Genomic DNA, 27926 nt, shown 5'->3' with positions numbered 1-27926 from the left:
CATGCAGTACTTCACATACAGGTATGTCACATAGTATATATTTCCATCTACTGTACTTCACATACAGGTATTTCACATAGTATTAATTTCCATCTACTGTACTTCACATACAGGTGTGTCAAAGAGTATCTATTTCCATCTATTGCAATACGTATACAGGTATGTCACAAAGTATGTATTTCCATCTATTGCAATACATGTACACATATGTGACAAGGTATATATTTCCATCTATTGCAATACATGTACAGGTATGTCACAAGGTATATATTTCCATCTATTGTAATACATGTACAGGTGTGTCACTCAATATATATTTCTATAAAGCAGCTTTTACACAAGTATGACTCACTGAACTGACACACTGAGAGCAATTTTCTTTACTGTAATCTTAGAATTTGCAAATTTTTATTTCAAAAGTGGGTATCGAATAAGGGGGTTTGGTGGTCAGTGTTGTGGGTCAGGACTGGGGGTAATAATTACCAATAATAATGTGCACAGTGTTTATATCCATCTAATTCAATGTAACTGTTAATCATCTGATTAGTACAAATTTTGTTGTATGGATACAGACAAATTTGTTACACCTACAATAATACATGATGCAAATACATGTACATGAAATAAATCAAATTGTCTTTTCTGGAATAATGCATATCCACCCCATCAAACATGTAGCCAAAGAAAGTATATTTTATACCATATACATCCAGATTGTAGTCCACGGCATCATATCCAGCTGAATTCCGTGCTGTGCAGGTATACTGGGCTGTATCATTTACAGTAGCATTCTGAATTTTCAGCTGGATACCACCTGACTGGATCTGGATTCTGTTATCCATCTGGACTGGTTCTCCATTCTTTAGCCACAAGATTTCAGGCACTGGGTTACCAACTACTGGACAGTACAAAACTGTTGTGTGGCCCTTCACCACTTTGGGCTCCTTTTCCAGATCAGCTTGATCAATTTCTGGTGGGACTGCAAAAAAACATTCCAGGCCAATGCTTACATAACAGAATGATGACATAATTACCTAAAATACACGTAATGCTGAAAAAATTATAAAATAATGGCATCTTTCACTGCCTCATTCTTTCTAACTGAAATTTGAATTATCTGAACATGTTTCTTTATAAATATACAAAATGGCTATAAACAGAAATAAAGGAGTATTATTCAATGCATATTTGTAAGAAATACAACTGGATGTGATATAGTATTTTCGGAATGAATGAGTACACAATTTTACTATTCTGTGAGTTTTTCTGCATGAATTATAAAACAAGAAACATGTCAAAACCCAGGTGAGCACACCTGAGGATTTTTCATCATATGGATATGTGACCAAAATTATCATTATGTAAATGCTTTTGGGTAACATGTAGAGATAAATTTGTTATAAACTATGGAAGAACAAAATCTTAATACAATTTTATGGATTTGAAAAATCAGAGTTAGTGTGCAGTCAAAATTTAGACCACCCAATTTGGGGACTTCTGCTGATTTTGCTGGTGAAATTGCAAGATTTTTGTTAGGATGTTGTGGTCACCTTGGAGAACAAGGGTTCAAGGAACCAATATTTTTCACCTGATATATTTTTAACTTTAAAAAATGTCAAACTTTAATGGAGAATTTGAACACTGCTGCTGCCATCAGAGATTGAAAAGTGAGACACCTGTAAAGTAACATCTGCTTGTAAGGGATAAATGTGTATTAGCATCTGCTAATTAAGTAACAGGTGTCTCAAGATCTACTAATTAAGTGACACCTGTGTCTCAACATCTGCAAACTGGGTGATGCCTGTGTCTCAATATTTATAGATCAGATAATGCCTGTGTCTCAGCATTGGCTAATGCAGACAAGACAAAATTCACACACCAATAGAATTATCAGTTTAAGATAATTTATAGTTTTGGATTTACCCCAAACATCCAGGTCATAGGTCTGCTCTGTTGATCCAGCCTCATTTGCAGCCACACAGGTGTATATTGCAGCATCATCAACCTGGGCACCTTTAATATGTAGACGCTGTCCCTCTGCAGAAATAGTCAGATGCCTTTCAGTTACAAAATCAATGGGTTGTCCATCCCTCAGCCAGATGATGCTTGGTTTAGGAATGCCACTTGCAGGACAAGCTAGGATGATGTCATTATTGACAATGACATGGGGTGCTGTGTCAATGTCAACAGTAGGAATGCTGGGTGGCACTATAATGATAACATTTTCATATAAATTTATCAGATAAAAATGGAACACATGAATAGGACATATACTTTCAGGTCAACTTTTTCACCTTGAAATTTATGAAGGTATTCTCTTGATTATTTGCAAACATCAAAGTTTTATTTTCTATTTTAGGGCTATTCCAGAGTTAAACACATGAAGGGGAATCAGAAAACACTTTTTCAAACTTTAATTGGATTGTTCAGCATAAAACAAATAGAGCATTCTTAATTACCTCTACCACCTATTTATCATTATAGTAAACATCTTTTTGACTATATCACCTTCAATACACCTACCCACCACCCCATATGATAAAGATACACTGTGAAATCACAACTATATCATAAAGATATACTGTGAAAACATGTAGCAACATGATAAAGATACACTGTGAATTCACAGCTACATGGTAAAGGTACACTGAAATCACAGCTACATGGTAAAGGTACACTGTGAAATCACAGTAGCATGATAAAGATACACTGTGAAATCACAGTAACATGATAAAGGTACACTGTGAAATCACAGTAACATGATAAAGATACACTGTGAAATCACAGTAACATGACAAAAATACACTGTGAAATCACAGTAACATGATAAAGATACACTGTGAAATCACAGTAACATGATAAAGATACATTGTGAAATCACAGTAACATGATAAGGGTACATTGTGAAATCACAGTAACATGATAAAGATACACTGTGAAATCACAGTAACACATAAAGATACACTGTGAAATCACAGTAACATGATAAAAGTACATTGTGAAATCACAATAACATGATAAAGGTACACTGTGAAATCACAGCTACATGGTAAAGATAAACTGTGAAATTGACTTAGCATGAAGTACATGACTCATTATCTTTCCATTACTCTGGACAACAGATATAATATTTTTAAATATTCAAACATATTAATCTTTTTATTGAAAACCATATTATGCAATTCAAGCTATGTACACATTCCTGAATTGAAAGCTACATAATTTACAGATTGCTCCTGTGTTATCCTTATTTCAAGAAAGATAGAAGAAAAGAAAGAGAGAATAGTCTGTGCCAATAAGGCATGGATTCCCACAATGATGATGCAATTGAAAGGCAAAGTTTTATGTCAAGAAGTGGTTAAAATACCATACATAAATTTAAAAAATAGTGAAAATCAAACTTGCCTCAGCTTTTTTAATGTACAACCTGATACAGAAATTGGGCCAAATCATGAAAACTTTAAAAAGTTATCAAACAGAATAGATGCTCAAACCAAAATAATGCAATTGCAGAACAAAGGTCAATGTCAAACAGGAACCATAACTCTGTTAAATGTTTCTGGAAAAGAATGAAAATCAAAGTTGATCTCCATCTTCCTAAAGTAAAGCCTCTCACCAAATTTTGTTTCAGTCTGTGAAGTCCTTCAAAAGTCAGAGCAGAAACTGAAGGCCAAAGTTCTAAGTCAAACAGGAACAATGGTTCCATAGAAATGTACTTGAAAACACTGAAAATCAAACTTGGCCTCAGTTCTCTAAATGTAGCCTCATTTTAAATTTGGTTTTAATCCATGATGACCTTCAAAAGTTAGTGAACAGTTTTCTGTTCCAAGTCAGTGGCCATAACGACATGAAAGTTTTGTCCAGAAAACAACAAAACTCAAACTGGACATAGGAATTTTAAATGAAAAACTTTGTACCAAATCCGGTTTTAGTTCATGAAATCAAATGTGTTAAGTGGAAATTGCAGGGCATAGTTTTAAGTCAATCACATGCCTGCCAACCCTAACAAGACCTTCTCTGTAACACACCAGCTGCCAACCCTAACAAGACCTTCTTTGTAACACACCAGCTGCCAACCCTACCAAGACCTTATCTGTAACACACTAGCTGCCAAACCTACCAAGACCTTCTCTGTAACACACCAGCTGCCAACCCTACCAAGACCTTACCTGTAACAGACTAGCTGCCAACCCTACCAAGACCTTCTCTGTAACTCACCAGCTGCCAACCCTGATAGGACCTTCTCTGTAACACACCAGCTGCCAACCCTACCAAGACCTTCTCTGTAACACACCAGCTGCCAACCCTAACAAGACCTTATCTGTAACACACTAGCTGCCAACCTACCAAGACCTTATCTGTAACACACTAGCTGCCAAACCTACCAAGACCTTCTCTGTAACACACCAGCTGCCAACCCTACCAAGACCTTACCTGTAACAGACTAGCTGCCAACCCTACCAAGACCTTCTCTGTAACTCACCAGCTGCCAACCCTGATAGGACCTTCTCTGTAACACACCAGCTGCCAACCCTAACAAAACCTTCTCTGTAACACACCATCTGCCAACTCTATCAAGACCTTCTCTGTAACACACCAGCTGCCAGCCCTAACAAGACCTCATCTGTAACACACTAGCTGCCAACCATACCAAGACCTTCTCTATAATACACCATCTGCCAACCCTAATAAGACCTTCTCTGTAACACACCAGCTGCCAACCCTAATAAGAACTTATCTGTAACACACCAGATGCCAACCCTAATAAGGCCTTCTCTGTAACTCACCAGCTGCCAACCCTGATATGACCTTCTCAGTACAAGACAATACTTTTCTGTAAGTTAGACCAATTTTCTGTAAGGTGTAAAGAAATATCATGTACTGCAAATGTTGAACTTAAAACCATGCGTTTGAAAAGTTCAAAAGTGTAATATGATGCAGTGAAAGCAACATTACCTTAAATTGAAAGAATTGTAAAGTACACTAAGACTTTATTGACTTCCAGGTCACTTTCAGAAACTTAATTTCAAACCTCATGGAGGTCAATAACTTCTTGCTAGACCATCCAAACTGATTTAAATTTTGTTTTGTTGCTTTTTAATTTCACAGGATTAGTAATCATCCCTCCTGCTGGAAGCAATATTCAAATTCTCATGACATTATGTCCAATAAATGTACCCAGGATAATTGTTTGATTTCCTGTTTTTTTTTTCAATCATGATAATGCTCCTTTTTATATTTCTGTGCTGATTTTTAAGAATCTGATTTCACTATCAGTGCATTTATGTTTCTTAGACATCATTTCTGGATTAAACTAAAAGCAAAATCTTGATCATAGGAGTTTTGTAAGAACAATATGGACTGATTAAAGAATATAAAATACTTCTGTAAAGTTAGTCTGGTTCCCTGACCAACTCGACTTCATCAAATATGAAAACCCAGTCATGGACCAGCCCCAGGCAAGCCAATATCCAGATTTGACAGCAAATGATTGACTTTTTATATTTTTTGCAATTATCCCAGAAAGTCTGTAATTTAACTCATTAAGGCCTGTTGCTGCCATAGACAAGAGAACTGTGTAACAGCCCCACCCCCCAGCTCTTGTCAGTGCTAATAATTATCTGTTGTTCAGGGCCAGATCAGGTCAAATATTGGGGATGGGTCCAGAATGTCTAAAGGGCCCTGACTTTCCTCTAGAGGGCACCAAATCAAAAAGTCTAGTTGTTTATTCACTCCAAGTGTGCATATTACCCAATAAATGTGCACAAGAATAAATCAATGATCAAATTTCAAGTGACACACAATTGTATGTTTGCATGTGTACATTTGTTTTTTTAGCTAGGGGTAGGGGGTCCAGAAACCCCGGAACCCACCCCCTGATCCAGCTATGATATGAGCAGATTGGAAACTACAACCATATTTTGTATTCATACAATAAAAATAATTTGTGAATAGTAATATTACTCTTATGAAAGTTAAAAGGATTCTTTTCTGCCAAAAAGTCTTTAGACATAAAATACATAAGTGTGTACTTACCAAAATCAGATCAAATTTACCATCCACGTGTTCTCAAGTACAAACAGATAATAAAATTTATACAAGCATGTCTCTCTTCCCATCTTAGATACATCTGATACAAAAGATGCTGACATTCCAATATAGCCTTGTTTTGGGAAGATGCAGAATTGACATTATTAATCTTATTCCAAACTATGCTTTGAAAATGTAAAGTGTGACTGATTAGCATTTAAGGTCATGTACCTGACAACTTGGTTTTTCGATTTGTTTGTCCTTTTTGCCAATTCCAGAAATCCATTTTGAGGAAAAATAATGTAAAAAAAGGAGTCTTCTTTTCTATTTTCATATAGTCCTACTGTTGGAATTCTTGGTGGACCATTCAGTGCATGTTTTTTTGGCACAGGCAGTTGATTCTTAGTCTGCAGGAAATTGCCTATATTTTTTAACCTCAATCTCAGATTAATTCTTCCAACTTGTTTTCCACAGATTCATCAGGTGAAAGGTTACTAAGACCAATGTCACTGAAAGACTTCTAAGGTCACTGAAAGGTTGCTCAGACTAAGAAAGGTTGCTAAGACTGAGAAAGGATGCTAAGACCAATGTCACTGAAAGACTTCTACGGTCACTGAAAGGTTACTAAGACTAAGAAAGATTGCTAAGACTAAGAAAGATTGCTAAGACCAATGTCACTGAAAGACTTCTAAGGTCATTGAAAGGTTACTAAGACTAAGAAAGATTGCTAAGCCCAATGTCACTGAAAGACTTCTAAGGTCACTGAAAGGTTGCTAAGACTAAGAAAGATTGCTAAGCCCAATGTCACTGAAAGACTTCTAAGGTCACTGAAAGGTTGCTAAGACTAAGAAAGGTTGCTAAGACTAAGAAAGATTGCTAAGACTAAGAAAGATTGCTAAGACCAATGTCACTGAAAGACTTCTAAAGTCACTGAAAGGTTACTAAGACTAAGAAAGATTGCTAAGCCCAATGTCACTGAAAGACTTCTAAGGTCACTGAAAGGTTGCTAAGACTAAGAAAGGTTGCTAAGACCAATGTCACTGAAAGACTTCTAAGGTCACTGAAAGGTTGCTAAGACTAAGAAAGGTTGCTAAGACTAAGAAAGGTTGCTAAGCCCAATGTCACTGAAAGACTTCTAAGGTCACTGAAAGGTTGCTAAGACTAAGAAAGGTTGCTAAGCCCAATGTCACTGAAAGGTTGCTAAGACTAAGAAAGGTTGCTAAGACCAATTACTGTGAAAATATGTATAGACTAATGTCACTATTCTCTGATGATGCAATGTCATAATAACACTAAATATCTGACAACACAAATCAGAAAAATCTTATTCACTGTCTGAACTTTCCTCCACCAGAATACACATTGTCCAGTACACATTGTACAGTACACATTGTCCAGTAACATTGTCCAGTACACATTGTCCAGTAACATTGTCCAGTAACATTGTCCAGTACACATTGTCCAGTACACATTATAGCATACAAAAAAGAATAACATGTCAATTAATGCAGGACTGCACATGTCTACTGTTGCAAAATCCCCAATCTAGATGTATATTACTAACAAAACCAGATATTTGCAAATTCTAGTGAATGAGAGGTCTTATTACTCACTTATTTTGGTGTCAATCAAGATTTTTGGGGGCCTACATTTTAATAATGGATTAAAGCATCTCCAGGCCTTAATGGATTTTTGCATCACTATGCTTTAATGGATAAATGCATCTCTAGGCCTTAATGGATAAATGCATCTCTAGGCCTTAATGGATTAATGCATCACTAGGCCTTAATGGGACTGCTCCAGTGGCCTAGTGGTTAGGACATCCGCCTCAGAAGTGGGAGGTCATTGGTTCAAACACCAGCCAAGTCATACCAAAGACTTACAAAAATGGTACTAACAGCTGCCTTGCTAAGTACTGAGCAGTAAGGGGTTATTGTTAGGACTGGTCAGCCTGGTGTCAGGCTAATATGACTGGGTGGGACATCATGCTACATGTCTACGGTATTATGCCCCAGTGCTAGACATCACTATAAACTGCCCCACTGCAGACATCATGGTGATATGACTGAAAAATTGTTAAAGATACATTCAAAATCCTAATCACACACACACACACACACACACGTCCTTAATGGATTAATGCATCACTGTGCCTTAATGGATCAATGCATCACATGGCATTAATGGATTAATGTATCACCTGGCCTTAATGGATTAATGCATCACTTGGCCTTAATGGATTAATGCATCACTAGGCCATAATGGATGAATGCATCACTAGGCCTTAATGGATGAATGCATCACAAAGACTTATTGGATTAATGCACCACTAGGGCATAATAGATGAATGCACCACTAGGCCATAATGGATGAATGCATCACAAGGACTTAATGGATTAATTCATCACTAGGCCATAATGGATTAAAGTATCACTTGGCTTTAATGGATTAATGCATCACTAGGCCTTAGTGGATAAATGCAGCACTAGGCCATAATAGATTAATGTATCACTAGACCTTAATGGATAAATGCATCACTAGGCCCTGATGAGGCAAGGGTAATTTCTGTAAGACTTATGGTTAAATTGTAATATTCAGCAGATCTGCAATCTGTGACATTAAGTTTGTGAAGCATAAAACTAATTTTGTTAAAAATCAAAGAGTTTTCAAGACAACCCCTCAAATTCAAGGCATTTTCTTGGTAATCATCAGATTCAAGGATATTTCAAGGTTTTACAAACTATGCCATCCTTACGTATGGTGGGGGGTGAACAAAAATTGTAATGGATTGAAATGATGAGATGTTCAAGACAGATGGTCATTACTAACATGACATGTGTCCCATCTATTGCCAAAAAGATATGGATGGATAAATAAAAATGTGGCACATGACAAAAATGATGAAGAATTACCTTGAACATCCACCTTGTATCCAATCTCTGACTGCCCTGCCTCATTTGTGGCTTGACACTTGTACTGTCCAGTATCGTCAACTTCTGCATTCGCAATGACTAACTCTTGCCCTCCCTTCAAAATACGAATATTTGACTCCTCCTTAATCTCCACACCATCTTTGTACCAGATGATGACTGGAGGTGGCACACCAACAGCTGGACACAAAATGGTTACTGAACCATTCACAACCACCTTTGGATTTATATTAGTGCTTTGGATATCTATACGTGCTGGAACTACAACATTACAATAAATTATCATTAATAAAGAAAAGTGACAAACAAAACAAGAGGGGAAATTATATTTTGTATTTGATCCTCTGAAAGTGTAAAATATCTCAATTATAGTCAAAGAAAACAAATGAAAATGATATTGTTCATTTTTTTATACCTATATTTACGTGCATAAAAGGTAATTAGTAGAATATATACAAAAATATGAAGACACTATTTGTTCACCTGGAAAGTCAACAACAAAAGTACCAAATAAAACCAAATAGTATAATCAATTTTGGCCCCATTTGTTTTGTTTAACCGTGAAACTTCCCGGCACCAAACAATGCTGGGGCAATGTTACAGCAGTTGTCTGTATGGACATTTATTTAGAAGAGGAACAGACACACTACAGCCCATTTCATGCAGACTTCGGTGAACTTCATAATTTGCTGGGAATTTTAATCACGTGGCAGTTGGTCAGCTGACCATAATAGCCACTTGATAGGTGGTGGGCAAAATATGGCTAATGCTTCAGCATCAGCATCAACTTCTGTAACAACTTCAACGTCGTTTATCGAGTTGAAAAATGCATATTCAAAAGCGATGCTGCCACAGATATTGACAAAATTTATTATTGGAACCATCCTGTCTTATTTTCTGGAAACCAGGGCAGATTTCAAACCCATATGAGAGAGCATCTTTGAGCTTTTACATCTGGACATGTACTTGTAAGTAAGGAAATGGTGTCGAAGTAAACAAATTAAATCCTGACAATCAAAGAGCAAGTTGTTCAAACTATTTCTGTGTATCCAAAACATCACTATAATAAAATGCGTTTCATACCAGTTTATCAGATTTGTTTTTGAAAGTCTGTGGATAATTTACATATAAATTTCAATCATTTAACTAATTTTATTTCTGAAATATTTCTAAACAACATTGGATGCCATTTTGTTATGTACATGTACCCACCAGCGTTTGATTGGCTGGAGTATAAAGTAACTTGGGAGGTTATTCGGATAATTACGGAGCAACTCGGTTAAATTCGGCATGATAGAGAGGGGTGAGTTTCGGAAAGTTCTGCTGTATAATTTAGATTATACAACTTCAGTTCATCAATATTACTGCCTTTCTTCAAACCCTGACGATATCTGAAGAGTCACAGTGGTTTAATGTTTCAAACTCATGACCAAATGGGTGTGGGTTCGAATCCTACCATTGGATCAGCCAAGGTTGGCAACCATGGTATGTCCTTGGGCAAGGTACTTTAATTCTATTTTTTGGACACTAATTTACCACAGTTTTTTTTCATTTACCACAATTTATTTTCCAAGTTCCTTTTCCAGAGCTGGACTAATCAAAATTGTATATATTTATTTTCCTCATATATATCCTTCAGCACATGAGGGTAAGTATGAAAGGACTAGGAATACGTTATTATGACACAGGTCAAACAGGGACCATAACCTGATAAAACTCTGTCAGAAAACAACAAAAATTGAACTTCAGTGAGGTCATCTAAAATGTAATGCCAAATATCACAGGTTTCAATTCATGATATCTTCAATAGATTTTGAGCATAAAGGGACATGACTGCCAGGATGAGACCTGACTGGATTAGACATGACTGGATGAGACATGACTGGATTAGACAGATGAACACAGGTGACATGATATGCCTGAGTTATAGTTATATCAGGGGCGTTAAACAAAAACAAATGGTGACACAAAATTAGGATTCAATGTTTCTAAGTGTGAAGGAGGAAACAAAGGAACAAGCAATGTTATGAAACAGTTCCATTACGTGTTTATTAAAATAAAACCAGATTTGAATTCATATGAAGCAATCCCATGATGTGTTTCAAAATATTACTAGATTTAAACTGATATGAAATAGTCCCATAATGCATTTTAAAATATAACTAGATTATAATTCATATGAAATAGTCCATTAGTGTGTTTCAAATAAAACTAAAAGATTTGTTTTCATTCAACATGTATGCCTTCTTCGCAGACCCCCCAAAATGTCAAAGTGTAAAAGCTATTAAAAAATAGAAAATAAACAATAAAAAAATAGAAAAATATGAAATAAAATGTAGAAACAAATTTTGAAATAATGCTATAATGTCATTAAAAGCTAATCAGATAATCTTCTTATGCATAAAAATATAATTTTATTCATCAATCTCAAGTGTTTTTGCTTCAATGTGCAAAGTTTCAACAGCCAAAAAGTAAAAAAGTTAAAATAATATGAAAAAATGTACAATTTGTTGTAAAGAATATGAAAAAATATACAATTTGTTGTAAAGAATATGAAAAAAATATACAATTTGTAGTATTGATCTGAAAATGTCATTAGATTATCTACATATGAATACAAAAACTACATTTGAACTATCTATCTCAAGTGGTTTTTGCTTACTGGCAATAAGGCATTTAGAAAGTCAAAACTGTGAACAAAGTAAACAAATTTGGTAAAATGGCATGAAAATGTAATAAGGTCATTGACACAGGAATACAAAATATGCTACTAAATTAGGAGGTCATTTGTCTACCAAAAGTATTGTTTTTTTATTAAAAAAATAATCATGCTTTCAAAAAAATCTCAGTTAAAAAATTTGCAAAAACTAAATTCAACAGATGTAATGACCTGAAATTCTAATTAGGTCATCTCTACTTGTGACCATAATAATAAGTGAGTAAAATTTCGTGGCCATGAATTTAATAGTCTTTGCACTATCATGCTAAAATGGATTCAGGACAGACATACAGACATATGGCTGGACAGAAGCAAAACAATATGTCCCCCTTTGCGATACAGACGAAGCATAAAAAGTAGTGTCATAAAACTGACTTTGCCTGAAAAAAACTTTTGCATTTTAGTCTTACCCACCTAGAACTTCCAGTTCAATGCTAATTTTGTTCTCCCCAGCTTTGTTCACAGCCTGACATGTATATTTTGCAGTATCAGCAAGCTGTGCCCCTGTGATTCTGAGCTGCCTTCCATTGGATAAAATTTCATAACGTTTCTTGATGGTACCATCCAATAAAACATTGTTCTTGTACCATGTGATTTCTGGTTGAGGAATGCCATCCACAGGGCAGTTGATAACTATTGTCTGGTTCATGATGACCTTCGGGAATAAGTCAACCTCTTCAAGTTTAAATTTGGGAGGAACTGTAAAGAAAACAAGGGAAATGTGGAACACTATCTCAAGCCAACTGTGCTATAATTTACTATAACTATTTGTTACTTTTAACATCTTTAAGAATTCTTCAAAATGCTACATCTTACCAACCTCCAAACCTCCAAAATAATTAATAAATCTTGCAATTTCACTAGCACAAACATACAGGTGAATGTGACTAACTTTTGACCATAATGATTAGAACCTTCTGTTATAAATGTACCCATCAGTGTGTGTGTGATTTAGATTTTTAATGTAGCTTAAGCAATTGTTCAGTCATATCGCTACAATGTCTGCAGTGTGGCAGTTTATAGTGATGTCTAGCACTGGGACATCAAGTCACAGACATGTAGCATGATGTCCCACCCAGTCACATTATCCTGACACCAAGCCAACCAGTCCTAACACTAACCTCTTAATGCTGAGTACTGAGCAAGGTAGCTGTTAGTACCATTTTTTTAAGTCTTTGGTATGACTCGGCCGGGGATCGAACCCATGACCTCCCACATCTGAGGCAGATGCTCTAACTACTAGGCCACCGGAGTGGTCCATGCACCCATCAAGTTTCATGATTATACATAGAACAGTGTTAAAAAAAGTGAGCTAAATGCAAAAACTTAATGCAATCACTGGAGAGTAAAAAATAGGTCATTGTGACCTTCATTTGTCCATTGTGACTACCATCCAAGTTTCATAATTGCTCAAAGAACAGTGCTGGAGAAAATGAGCTAAATGCAAAGACTTTATGTTCATGCCTATTCCAACAACACTGTCAGAAAGGTGATCATATTTCTTGTTATACTTCAGAGGTGAAACAAAAACTGTAACGTAAAAGTTTCAGCCTGTTGATCATAACATGGCTACCAGAAATTTGAAACCCACAACCAACATCTGCACAACAGAGGCTTCATAAAAATTATGTATGCATCAAAATTAGCAAAAGATGTCAAATGTGAATAACTTCATGTGATAATGTTTGGAAGAATTTTTAGCTTTCTAGTCAATAATTTTCCCTGGGGCAAATTTTAAAAAATGTTAAAGCAATTATGAACTTTCTGTCATTATTTCATCAGTTAAAACTGGTAAATGTTCAAAACATAAAAATTAAAATGCCGAACTTGTCTCTTTCAAATTGCCATATTTTCTAACTGTTTTCAGACCAAATGTTTTTGGTTACCAAACTTTATTTGCCAAATTAAATGTTTAATTGCCTTGTAATTTTCTAATAATATTTTTATCCTGAACTCAACCTTAGGATATCTGGTGTATCATTTTCAAGCAAATGTTGTAACATGTTTAAACACTGCAATCCATTTTGAATGATTACCTCAAAAATACTTGTGCTTTCTAAGCAAGAAATATTTAATATGATTATGAACTTTCTGATACTAAAATAATTTGAAATCCATTAGGTCACTTTTCATGGTAGATTTGTCACATTTTGTTGGGCTGCTATTTTGTGAAAATAAATGAACAATGACATCGCAGAGACGATTTTAGTAGATGCATTATTATGCTCAATATTTGTTAAAATTAAATTTTAGTGGACGATTATTTATCAATGTTTCTTTTCTAATGGTCTGATTCAGTCAACAAAAATATGATTGGTTGTCGGTGCAGCTATCGTTACACAAAAGTCCACATAATGTGCTGCCCATCAGATGTGACAGCCATGCTTTTATAATAGACAATTACTAAAAATATCTTTATTGCAATTAGTAGCCATAACCCCTACTTTATCTCACTAAACAATTCCCTACTTCATCTCATTAAACAATCCCCTACTTTTTATTTCAGTAAACAATCCCTACTTTATCTCACTAAACAATCACCCACTTTATCTCACTAGACAATCCCCCACATTATCTCACTAAACAATTCACCACTTTATCTCACTAAACAATTCACCACTTTATCTCACTAAACAATCACCCACTTTATCTCACTAGAAAATCCCCCACTTATCTCATTAAACAATTCACCACTTTATCTCACAAAACAATCCCCTATTTTATCTCACTGAACAATCCCCTAATTTATCTCACTAAACAAAACCCTACTTTATCTCACTAAACAATGCCTCATAAGTTTGAAAGTTAGTTTTTCATAATCACTAATTACATAGCAGACACTAGTGACAGATTACCAACATCAGTGTTCTCTTGGAAAGCACACAAAGTCAGCATCACAAATCTCTTGGAAAGTACACAAAGTCAAGACCCTAAATATATATATGGCTGCATTTTCTGATGGATGGACGGAATAACTTGGCAAGTAATTATATTTTTCATTCATTACCCTATATATATATATATATATATATATATATATATATATATATATATATATATATATATATATATATATATATATATATATATATATATATATATATATATATATATATATATATATATATATATATATATATATATATATATATATATATATATATATATATATATATATATATGTATGTGTGTGTGTGTGTGTGTGTGTGTATATATGGGTCATAACTCCTCTAAATGATAATGTGGAATGCTTGAAATCCAAAGCATTTAAGATCTCATCAATACACACAACATCTCATGTAAAGATATGAAGCTGATTGACAAGGGCCATAACTCTCTCCAAAATGAAGATGAAGGGATGAAACCAATAAAAGGCACATCTAGGCTAATGAAACCAATGTTCACATAAAACTGCATCACAATACCTTGAATGGTTATTAGGCTGTTAATGAACAAAATCCCATGTAAATCAGTGAAGCTGACTGAAAAAGGGCCATAAGTGTGCCGCAAATTGAGAAGACAAGACATCCCATAAAAGGCATAGGTCTAAGAACAAGGTTCTTACCAAATTCCATCAGAATATGTTGAAGGGCTCAAGCTATGCTGATTGCAAGCAATATTCCAAGTTTCCATGCAAAGGCAAGAATTTGCTTGACATAACTCTGTCCAAAAAGGAGTAGACAAAACTATACCCAAATAAAGCACTTCCATGCCTATGAGACACTATTCACACCAAAGTACATCAAACTATGTTGACTGAAAGCAACATATCATGTGAAAAATGTGAAGTCATAGGGGGAAAATCAGTTTGATAAAAGAAAACTCATGGAGTGCAAATCAAGTTGCTGAAACAAAATTTATAAAAAAGGGCACATCAAGTTACTGAAATAAAACTCATAAAGGTCAAATCAAGTTGGGGAAAGAAAATGCATAAAAAGGTCAAATCAAGTTTATGAAACAAAAAACATAAAGAGCACAACGTTGATGAAACAAAGTACAGACAATATTGCATAAAAATATGTTGAATTGTTTTTTTAGCTATGCTAATTACAAGGATCTGCTGTTATAGAGATTTAAAATTTATAGGAAAATGTCAACAACTCTTTCAAAATTTACCTGACAAGATGACACTTTAAAAGGCACATCTACATGCAATGTGTAATTTCACCTACAAAACTAACATCCAATTATATATAAGGGTCACACAAAAACAGCAGTTACAACGACTGTTAATGGATGGACAGATGGATAGACTACTATAGTGTTCTGACATCTTGATTCTCGATCATAATATATATATATATATATATATATATATATAGTGGGTTTTAACTGAATCTATTAATAAACAAAATAAATAAAACTTAATTATGAAAATTGATTTTTTTCTAAAGTAGAATATTATTTACATTCATAAAGGTGATGATGAATTTGAATGGTTGTTATGAACAGAAATTTGTCTTACCTAGCACATTGATATCAAATGTTTTCTCATTCTCTCCTGCAACATTTGATGCTCTACAGGTGTACCGGGAGGTATCAATGACAGAAGCTGACCTAATCTCCAATGTCCAGCCCTGGTTCAGGAGCAGATAATTGGTACTGTTCTCTCGTATTGGCTCATTATTCTTGAACCAGGTGATAGTGGGGACAGGGATACCTGATGCTGGACAGGTGAGACTGATAGATCCTCCAGTAACTACCTCCTCCTTTTCAACCTCACCAGGCTTGTCAATGCTGGGTGGTACTAGAATAAGGAAACAGAAACAACTAAGTGAATAATTCATACAGCATCTTGCAAAGGATGATGGTAATAATTATGATAAATGATAATGGTCAAGATGTTTGGGCTAAAACTGAATTCCTTTGCAGTACAATTGTACATTTAGATAAAGCTTAACTTGACTCTGTCTTTTAGGAAGAATAATTTTAACAAGAGTACCATGAATGAAACATTGTACACCCATCCTTTGTTTAATAGTCCTCTCTGTAGACGACTGAAATATTTGTGCAGAAAGCATTTTTGTTCTTTCAGTCAGACTGACCCTGAGTTTTAACTCTTTTCACCCCCAAATCAATAGGCTTCAACCTTACTCCATGTGTAAGCCATCCAATAAGTTTGGTCCAGAATTGGTGGCACCATATAGCTAATATTGTGCTGCAATGCCATAACACACTACTACATGCTGGTCAAGGATTGTTATACAGAATTAATATTATTATGCAGAAACTATTTTTCTTCTTTCAGTCAGAATAACCATGACCATGAAAACTCAAGGTAGTGTACAGAAATGATAATGGTAACAAAGATGGATGGGCAGGCAACATTATAACATAACAAGCTCCATCCAAGCTAGTGTACAGAAATGTTGGCAACATAGATGGATGGGCAGGCAACATCATAACATAACCTGCTTCACCTAAATATACAAATCTAGTATAAAGAATCATATGACAATGACATATCACCCAGATCCCCACTTACAGAAAGTACCCTAAGGTCCAGCACTCTCGAGTTTTATACTACTTATACCAGTATAATATTGCCAAGTAATCTTAATTATGGTCAAACACTTTGATACTAATTTGGTCAAACTCCTTCATTTTTACACTAATTATGCAGGGGTTTAATGGCAACATAAACAAATTATATGAATCAAATAATACTAGATTTACTTATAAAACATTTAGTTTAATAAATTTTAAAGATATCTTATAAATATTAGCAGCTATATTAAAAAGTTAATAAGATATATAGTTTATGAGATATCTAGTTTGGGGAATAAAGCTCAATTTAGCATGCAATAATACCATTTAAATGACTTATTAGAAGACAAATTGTAGAAATTAATGCCTGTTGGAATCACTTGGTATGTGTAAAGATGCCTGTTAGAATAATTTGGTATGATAATTGAGGCAATTAGTATAAAAATGCCTGTTGGAATTACTTGGTATGTGTAAAAAAGCATGTTGGAATCACTTGGTATGATAATTAGTGTAAAAAATACTGTTGGGGATAATGAAAGCAATTGTTGTAAAATGCCTGTTGGAATCACTTGGCATGATAATGAAGGCAGTTAGTCTAAAATGCGTTAGAATCACTTGGCATGATAATTAGTGTAAACATGCCTTTTGGAACCACTTGGCATGATAATAAAGGCAACTGGTTAAAAAATGCCTACTGGAATCACTTGGCATGATAATGAGGCAGTTAGTGTAAAAATGGCTTTTGGAATTACTTGGCATGATAAGAATAATAAATGACATTTGTGTTAAAATTTTCATTTGGCAGTTTCCTCTAAGTAAGAGTTATGGCATGATATGGAATTAAAGAGTCTGGAAAATCTGTTCTAGGCAACTGGATAACAACCAAGAGTGGCTGTCTGGTGTTGAAACAAGTGTAACAAAACTATCTTTACCAATGTCTTCTTGTACAAATTGCTAAATGTGAATTAATTCTTCAATATTCCTCCAATTTCTACTGTTTTTATGCCTTTATAAACGTAAATCATATGGCTGACTGATAAAATATAATATTGTACCAGGTGTAGACTAACTTTTTACCACTGTCTTCTTGTACTAATTACTAAAATTTAAACAATTCTCCAGTACTCATCCAACAGGGTTCATACAGAATTCTGACTGGTAAATTCAAAGACTTTTCTAAACTTTCAATGACCACAAACATAGATTCCAGGACCTATTTTTGCTAACATTTTTTATACAAGTTATGTTATATGAGAAAACAACAATTGCAAAATACCACAATATTGTTTAATAATGAAATTCAAACTATAACATAATTTATGCATCAGATTAATACAAAATAAATTGTTCTCTTAACAGACATCAATGCTGCTTTAAATGCATTATTATAGTTGCTGTTTTTTCTCTTCAGACATTTTGGAAAGAGAAGCCACTGCTGTCATCTTTTCCTCTGCTCTTTTCCTAACAGCATTTGACTCTGTAACAAGCATAATGAGTCCTTGTAACTCTGCTTCTTCTGTCTCATGAAGAGAGGAAGCATGTAGGCTGGTAATGTCAGCTTCGAGACACAGCTTTTTGGTTTAAGTTTTCCACTTCATTCATGGCTAACTCCCGTTTCTTTCCTTTTCTGATTTTCTCCTCATGTTCCTCCTTTGCTTTCTTCTTATTCAGATAGGCATGGTACTTATGTCTTGCAGAGGAGGCATATGTCATTATTTCATTGCTAATGATGATTTCCAAAGGTCCACCTGCTTTTCTCATTGTGTCAATGATTAGCCTTTGAGCTCTGAGGCTTTCTCTGCTGAGGTTCACAACAGATACCTGTTTGTTGACAGAAAATCCTCTCTCCACAGTTGCCTGCCCATGTGACAAGAAAAACATTTTCTGGAGAACATTCCAAAGTTCAAAATATTCCTTTCTTTTGGAAAGGACAGAATAAAACACTTTATCAAAAATTGTCATCTGTTCTATTAAAGCATTTTGAGGGATGATTGTCTAGTGGAAAACTTTGTCCACTAAATTTCCATACTGAGTCAATATTAAATCACATCAGGACTAAAATTCTCCTCCTGCCTCACACATATTTCTGAGGACCCTACGGAGTTTTGTTTCTCCCTTTTCATTATCTGACTCTGAATGCATAAGTCTAGGATCAGCCCAGGACATGTTTTTCACCACAGGATATACCAGAGGTGATTGTTTAAACAGCTTCTTTACCACTGCAATCATAAAGTCTTTGTAGGCTGTTCTGAAAGCAAATCTATCCATATGAAGTCCTGCCTTTCACAATGTTTGTGAAGCTAAAAATCCATCATTAACTTTTCCTGCATAAAGCAAATTCTCTTTCTTATCAAACCTGATGTTCACTAATGCAGTCACAGACTGTGCTTAGACATGATTTCAGGTTTCATGAAACATGACATGAGATCTTTCACTAAATCTCCCAGGTCTGTGGCAAGGAATGGAAGCATAGGTTTATCCATTTGGTAAGCCTCCAAAAAGGGTAGTGTGATTCTGGCAATAGTTACAAAGAACTGCAGCTTAGCTTTAATCCAAGGATCCCCAACAGTATTAAGAACATACTTAAAGGACTTGCAGGCTGGTACTGTTATCTTTTTATTCTTCACAGCTGAACAAAAGTCAGTGAGATAAGGCAAAAGAAAAATGACCCTCTCCGCTGGTTCAACATTCTCAATCCACCTGAAACAAAGAAAATCATATTCGGTTAGATTAAAACAGAAAAGAATTAAAATGTACTAACTGAAATAATCAAAGTCTAAAATATAATTAAGGTAGCAATGAAAGCTTGAATTTTGTTTCAATGCCAAGCAAGTTATATTAAATTACTTCCAGAAATGAAGTGAATTTAAAAAGTAAAATAGACTGCATAAATAGACATGTAAACCAAACAAATATTCATACCTGTGTTTACAATACTTCAGTGGAAATATAGCATATCCTGTAATGTCCATGAAATCTTGTCTTCTTGCTGGTGGATCATGGTATAGGTGGTACACACTGCTCAGAAGAGTTTCCAAATCCCATGGTACTGCTGTACAGCCACTATGAAATGCATTATGCACAACATGAAGTCCACAGCTACCAACTTCTAACATTTTCAAGGGTGTTGAATGTGAAATATGAAACTGCAACAAGTTGTACAGTTTCCAATTAACTGCTGATCCATCCATTGACAGCTGTAGAAGACCCTTATACCCTAGGTCAGACAAAATGGGCTCAAACTTGTCCACCAGAACGAAGACCCTAATACCCTAGGTCAGACAAAATGGACTCAAACTTGTCCACCAGATCTTCAGCACAAGCATGACCAAGTAATTGAGAAGTGATACAACAAGTGCTGATTTTGTTACAGTCCCATATCCATACATGCAAGTCCATTTGCTTCTCCTGCATATCTTTGTTACAGTCCCATATCCATACATGCAAGTCCGTTTGCTTCTCCTGCATATCTTTGTTACAGTCCCATATCCATACATGCAAGTCCATTTGCTTCTCCTGCATATCTTTGTTACAGTCCCATATCCATACATGCAAGTCCATTTGCTTCTTCTGCATATCTTTGTTACAGTCCCATATCCATACATGCAAGTCCATTGGTTCTCCTGCATATCTTTGCTACAGTCCCATATCCATACATGCAAGTCCATTTGTTTCTCCTGCATATCTTTGTTACAGTCCCATATCCATACATGCAAGTCCATTTGCTTCTTCTGCATATCTTTGTTACAGTCCCATATCCATACATGCAAGTCCATTTGCTTCTCCTGCATATCTTTGTTACAGTCCCATATCCATACGTGCAAGTCCATTTGCTTCTTCTGTATATCTTTGTTACAGTCCCATATCCATACATGCAAGTCCCTTTGCTTCTCCTGCATATCTTTGTTACAGTCCCATATCCATACATGCAAGTCCGTTTGCTTCTCCTGCATATCTTTGTTACAGTCCTATATCCATATATGCAAGTCCATTTGCTTCTCCTGCATATCTTTGTTACAGTCCCATATCCATACATGCAAGTCCGTTTGCTTCTCCTGCATATCTTTGTTACAGTCCCATATCCATACATGCAAGTCCATTGGTTCTCCTGCATATCTTTGTTACAGTCCCATATCCATACATGCAATTCCATTTGCTTCTTCTGCATATCTTTGTTACAGTCCCATATCCATATGTGCAAGTCCATTTGCTTCTTCTGCATATCTTTGTTCAGAGTCTCATCTAAAAGAAGGACATACAAGTTGGCCTCCCTCACTTTTGTCAACAACTGATTAGCAAAATAAGGTGCTGTTCCAAACATACTAAGATAGGCTGCCTTGTGTTCATGCATGAAAACTGTTCAGCAATCTTACTGTCAGGAAACATTGCTCTTATAATATTGTTGATGCCCCTGCATGAGTTCATGCTGTAGTGGCTGTGAATACATTTCACTGTCCAGAGAACTTTGACCCATAGTTCTTCAGATTTAGTGCAAAAGGTATTTAAACTAGTCTTTAAAGTAGAAGTCGCTTGAGCTGATTTGGTAGACTGTTTTGTACTCGTCATGCCATCTGTAAAAAGTATCCAATTACTGGTGTAACTTGTTTTGCAGTTTTTTCATTTTGTTGGTGCTTACATTTTAGAAACAAAACGAAAATAACTATCATTGCTAGACAATCAAGTATCAGCCAAGAATTTTATCACAAGTCAATAGTGATGACACATTATCAAAGCAATTATATCACTTAGTTTATTGAATTTATTAAAATTGATGTTCAACCTTCATTTCTACATTATACCAAGGAACATTATTTTGTAGAATAAAAGTTTTGAAAATGATTTTTTGTGTTCATTAAACCAACAGTATAAGTAAATTTAAATGGGCCCTCTTTTTAATTTGACATGTCTCCCAAATCATCAAATTAAACAATATTTTATTTTATACCACAAGAGTTATGGGCTATTGTTATTTTGCCCAAAACTACCAATAGCTTATACTTCTACATCTTTGTTCCACTAAATGAAAAGTGTGTAGTTATTTTGTACTAATTTGCATCTTACCTTTGACATGACTTGTAATGGATCCCTCTCCCACTGAAGCCAAGTTGATCATCTTTTTACACAATGTACAAAATGCCTTTCATTTACATCTTTTATTCTTTTTGGCCATTCTTTGTGTTTCTCTTTTTCAAGCCAAATATCATCGAAAGAGTAAAGACCTGGCATTTTCAAACATGAGGTGAAACAAAATGAAGATGTAAATTGGCTGAACAAATTTGGAATCCTCAAGCATGTTACCTTTGTGAACTTTCTACATAGAGTGAGTGCTTGTTCAATGTAACCAAAATTCAATTGGCCGAACAATCTTTTTTTAAAAAATCATGAATTAGTGTAATGAACATTTTGATTGGCCAAAGCTGATGGACTTGTCCAATCAAATTGAATGATTAATGAAAAGAAAGAAGCCAGGAAAACTGACTACATCTGAATCTAACGACCTTAGGTAATTTTATTTGTGATGATAATAATAATAATAATAATAATAATAATAATAATAATAATAATAATAATGACTTTGTATAGCACCTAATCTTTAGAAGCTCTAAGTGCTTTACAACATTAGACAACACCTAAAATATATATAATGATATGATTATGAAAAACAAACACCATGAAATTAGAAAACAAAAAACGTGCTGAAAATAATTATGGTGCTGACTTCCATTGATGAAGGGTGCATTATTTTTATTGAAGATTGTAGCCAGCTTGCTTTGAAGAAGAGTGCATGTGTTATTGAAGTCATTGACAAGTCCAACTTTGGGTGGCCGAAACTAATGCTTGTTTGTTATTGCGGCAGCAATGAAACTGAACAGATCATCAAAAGAAAGAAACCAGGAAAACTAAACTACATCTGAATCTAACAACCTTGTACAATTTTATTTGTGATTATGGAAAGAAATTTAAATGTTTGGGTTTATTTCAATTTTCAAAGACTTTTAAAGACCTCAGGGTAATCTGCTCAATTTTCATAAACTTTCAAGGCCTTGGAAATGCTACCTCATTTTCCCTGAACTGTCAAAGACATTCAAAGACTGTACAAACCCTGTCCAAGTTCAACTGTTTTAATGTCAAAATTAATTTAAATCTGTTGTGCTTTTCATTAATAATCAATTAGTTTGAAATACAAGAATATTCTCTGTGTTGAAATTTTTTTTAGAAGTAATGCAACACATGTAGTTCTTAAATTTTCAATAATTAGAAGCATCACATGTCTAAACAGACATGACATGTCTAAACAGCCATGACATGTCTAAACAGACATCACATGTCTAAACAGACATCACATGTCTAGACAGACATCACATGTCTAAACAGATTAGAACCGTTCATCCTTACCATGGACATCAACACCAAAGCCTCTGTCAGTTTTTCCAACCACATTCTCCGCTACACACTTGTAATTTCCAGTATCCGACACTCGAACATTGACAATTTCCAGCCTTCTTCCCTCAGCATAAACACGGATGTTTGGGTCAAGGTCAGGTGAAATGATTTCCCCATTCTTGTACCAGAGAATTTTGGGACGAGGAATTCCCGAAACTGGACAATCCAGGTAGAGAGGATTTCCCACAATGATGGAGACATTTGACTTGGTAGCACTCTCCTCATCAATCCTGGGAGGGACTGAAGGGAAGCAAACAAACTATAAATGCAAATTTTAGGCTGGACTTGAAAGACATTTGACCTGATTAAGTTTCATTCTCACATGACTTCATAATTATTTGTTCTACGATTATCAAACTGAAATCCGATCTAGGCAGGCCAAGAATTACTTTCATAAAAATCAGGAAAAAGTAGGTAATAATGAGCTAAAGTCTGGCTGAATTTAAAAAAATGAAACAAAAACATTTTACAGTGAGGTATATGCAGTACCAAAACTGACAAAGCAAAGTCGAAGATTTGAGAATTTATTCTTTAAAGTTGTAATATATTTGTCAGACTTTAGCTCATTATTACCTACTTTTTTCCACTAGATATTTCCTTTATGTTTGAGTCGATTATGCTATTCTTTGTTGTTTGTACAGCTGTGTACTATGTACTTGTATATGCAAAAAATCCAGGGTCAGAAGGAAGATTAATTCCATGCAACTAATTGTGTCACAATCTTTAAATAAAGAAATGATTATAATTATCATTATTATCACTTTTTGAAATTGATGGGCTAGGTTGCATAAATTTACCTCCACCTGTAAAAGAAAATCAAGAATGTTCAAGCTCCTGATTCTACATTTCATTCAGTGCATTAGATTATAATGAAATGCATTTATATTTCTACTTTCTCTAATTTCCTTTCTGGATTCTATTTCAAATTAATTGCATCAAATATTAAACTGTTCTTTACTTGTTTTATAATGGAAAGATAGTTAGCTGAATTCATCTTATACTAGGAATGCTGCCTTTTTTTCTTGCATAAATATTTTGCTGAGATATCATAGGGATATTGCTGCGATATCATGGGAATATTGTTTGAAGCTTTGTGCCCTAGCTTAGCCTTTCTCACAAATATTCCATCACTTAATTTGATCATTTCAATATCATTCATTGCATTTGGAACATTCATTTGCAACATTCATTTGGAACATTTTCAAAATTATCTAGGATTAATTTGCAAGCTCTTTTCTGCAAAGAGAATAGTTTGAAAGTATTTTTATCAGAATTTGTTCTCCAGATAGAATTACAATAGCATTGTTGTATATAGCATTTGTAATACATTAACCTATGTTTAGTTGACAGATATGGCCTTATCATGCTTAAAAACCACAAGCATGAACTGACTTTAGGATGCATGACTTTCATATTTTTATTCCACTGCAAACTGCTATCAACCATCACCGCAAGAACAACTTCAAAATACTTCCCTATTGGCAAATACAGTTTGTTTGAACCCTTGATGATGCTAAAATGTATAATAGTGATAATAGTGCTGGTTTGTATAATCAAAACACAGAGCAAATAACTACCTTGAACATCAAGGTCAAAATTTTTCTCTACTTCTCCGGCTACATTTTCAGCAATACAAGTGTATCTTGCTGTATCTTCCACTTCTGTCCTAGCTATAGTCAAAACCTTTCCATCTTTTGACACCGTTACACGAGATTCTGGGTCATCAAATGTCATCTCCTTCCCATTCTTCAGCCATGTGATTTGAGGGGGTGGGTCAGATTCTACTGGGCATGTCAATGTGGCTGTCTCCTTGACAACTACCTTGGGATTGTCAATGCCTGTTGCTTTGCTAGGGTCTACACCAACTATCTTGGGAGGCACTAGAATAAATATTGAAATGAAGAGAGAGGAAGGTTGATAAATAGATCTGTTTACTAACTCATTTTTCCCTATTTTTTCTGTGAAATATCAAGCTTATCATCAAGAAAATTTAAAATAACTTGCTGATAAGAATTCCCTTCATATTATTATCTTTGCCAAACTGATTATTGGACTGTTCACTATGTTTTTAGCTCTGTGTGAGTGTGCTTGCAGTCTTATCTTTATTTTACCATCTTTCAAAAACTCATGCTGGGTCATTAGGGAATTTCTCAGTTACATGTCAACCTAACTAAAAAATGACACTTCCAACTCACCCAAAACTTTCACATCCACTTCATGATCAATTGACCCAGCCACATTCTCAGCCACACATTTATATTTCCCTGTATTCCTGGCCTTGACATCCTGGATTTGTAGGGAACCATCTTCAAGCAAAACAACACCAACCTCATTGCTGGACAGCCTGGTACCATCTTTGTACCACGTGATCTGTGGTTTAGGGACTCCATTTGCAGGACATGGGAGTATCAGTGAGTTCTGCTCAATGATGTCTGTCTTCTTCATGAGGTTTGGTGGAAGACTGGGTGGATCTGTGGAGTAAATTCAGTTTTACTTAAATACTGGCTAAGAGTTAATAAATCAATTAGAAATAACTTTTTTTTTATCAGCTAAATTACAAAGAGATCACAGAAGATTAGTAATTGAAATCAATGTTTTTATTCAGTCCAAATAAATCCATTTTTACTGAAATTAGGAGATTAAATTTTTAGTAAACTATCATTTACTAGATCAATGGGATCAGGTGCAATATGCATGGAAAACACTGCTTTTGCTTCTTAATGCTTGGAAATATCCAACTAATTGAGGTATGATATTATAAAGTATGTACCATCAATATCTAATAATGTAAATATCCAAATTATTGAGGTATATTGTGAAGTATGTACCATCAATAATGTAAATATCCAACCTATTAAGGTATGATATTGTAAAGTATGTACCATCAATAATGTAAATATCCAACCTATTATATTATGATATTGTAAAGTATGTACCAGCAATAATGTAAATATCTGACCTATTAAGGTATGATACTGTAAAGTATGTTCCATCAATAATGTAAATACCCAACCTATTAAGATATGATATTATAAAGTATGTACAATCAATAATGTAAATATCCAAATTATTGAGGTATATTGTAAAGTATGTACCATCAATAATGTAAATATCCAAACTATTAAGGTATGATATTGTAAAGTATGTTCCATCAATAATGTAAATATCCAACCTATTAAGGTATGATATTGTAAAGTATGTACCATCAATAATGTAAATATCCAACCTATTATATTATGATATTGTAAAGTATGTACCATCAATAATGTAAATATCCAAATCCTTCTTTTATCCACACACAATTTTTTCAATATTTTTAATAATTTTCAATAAAACATATAATTCTTGGACATCAAATATGTTTTTTTAGGCCAGCAAAAATTCGAGTTTCTACATAAACAAAGGATTCTTTAACTGATGCTCGAAAATTAGTGACTAAATATGGGACTAACAGACTGTGAAAGTGCTATATTATAATTATTACACAGATTATGTGAAGGTGCCATCAATGGGCAGCAATAAAATCTGTTGACATACTCTATAAATAATGATTATGCAGTTCCATAAGCAAAGCTGTCAACATCTCCAACAGACAAAGTTTATATGTTCTTGTCATCTCGGTTTTATTCAATGGCAGATTTCCCCCTGATAACCTCATTTTAGATGTAAATGGTTCTCTCTTCATGCTATCGAACCCTTGCAAAAAACTATTCTTTGACTAACTTCCTGATCCAGTCTAATACTTGGGCTCATTTGCATTTATGGAGGAATCCTTGCCATATTTGGAGCTGTTGTGTCTAGGTGCTTTCAAGCATTTTTGAAAAATATGACTAACCTGTAAAACTTTCAGAGGTGAGATAATTTCAATAGACACATATCATTTGTTGGCATACATCTTTACATTTGTAATGAATAGTAATATTAGAACTCACTCCAATCAACACATAATTACAATCTGGGTCATGGTCATGGTTAGAAACCAATTTCTAGCAATGACTGAGACTGGTTTACCTTTAATCAGTTGATATTGTTAATGCCTGATGTCATGGTTCACATACTTGCCCATTGTGTACAGATATTAAAGTAATTATATAATTTGGGCTAGTCACTCTAGATCATCAGCAACAGTACATGAACAAACTAAAAACTTTTTTAAAATAAACTAAACGAAATACAAAGCACCACATCTGCAAACTGATTTCCTTATTTGTAAAAGAAAACACAGCCATATTATCATGTGTTCTTTTGGGGCAAGCAAGGTTATAATGCAACCTAGTTTATCTACCCATTTCTGACCAGCACCAATCTTGCTGCAT

At 34.6% G+C, this 27926-nt stretch overlaps 1 protein-coding gene across 1 annotated transcript in view; it reads right to left on the bottom strand.

Moving 5' to 3' along the window:
* Positions 1-27926, bottom strand: part of LOC149780248 (hemicentin-1-like) — a 63013-nt gene that overhangs the window by 15911 nt on the left and 19176 nt on the right. Inside the window, exons 6-13 of the mRNA XM_089937035.1 lie at positions 25806-26081; positions 25188-25490; positions 23563-23850; positions 16145-16426; positions 12094-12378; positions 8943-9221; positions 1924-2208; positions 701-979 (exon numbers count right to left, since the gene is read on the bottom strand). Of these exons, the coding sequence (XP_089793161.1) occupies positions 701-979; positions 1924-2208; positions 8943-9221; positions 12094-12378; positions 16145-16426; positions 23563-23850; positions 25188-25490; positions 25806-26081 (2277 nt within the window). The remainder of the gene's footprint in view (positions 1-700; positions 980-1923; positions 2209-8942; positions 9222-12093; positions 12379-16144; positions 16427-23562; positions 23851-25187; positions 25491-25805; positions 26082-27926) is intronic.

The sequence above is a fragment of the Sinohyriopsis cumingii genome, chromosome 16 (genome assembly GCF_028554795.1).
Source record: "Sinohyriopsis cumingii isolate HCF-2022 chromosome 16, ASM2855479v2, whole genome shotgun sequence".
NCBI lineage: Eukaryota > Metazoa > Mollusca > Bivalvia > Unionida > Unionidae > Sinohyriopsis > Sinohyriopsis cumingii.
Note: the sequence above shows the minus strand (reverse complement) of the source record. Positions and strands in the feature narration are given on the sequence as shown.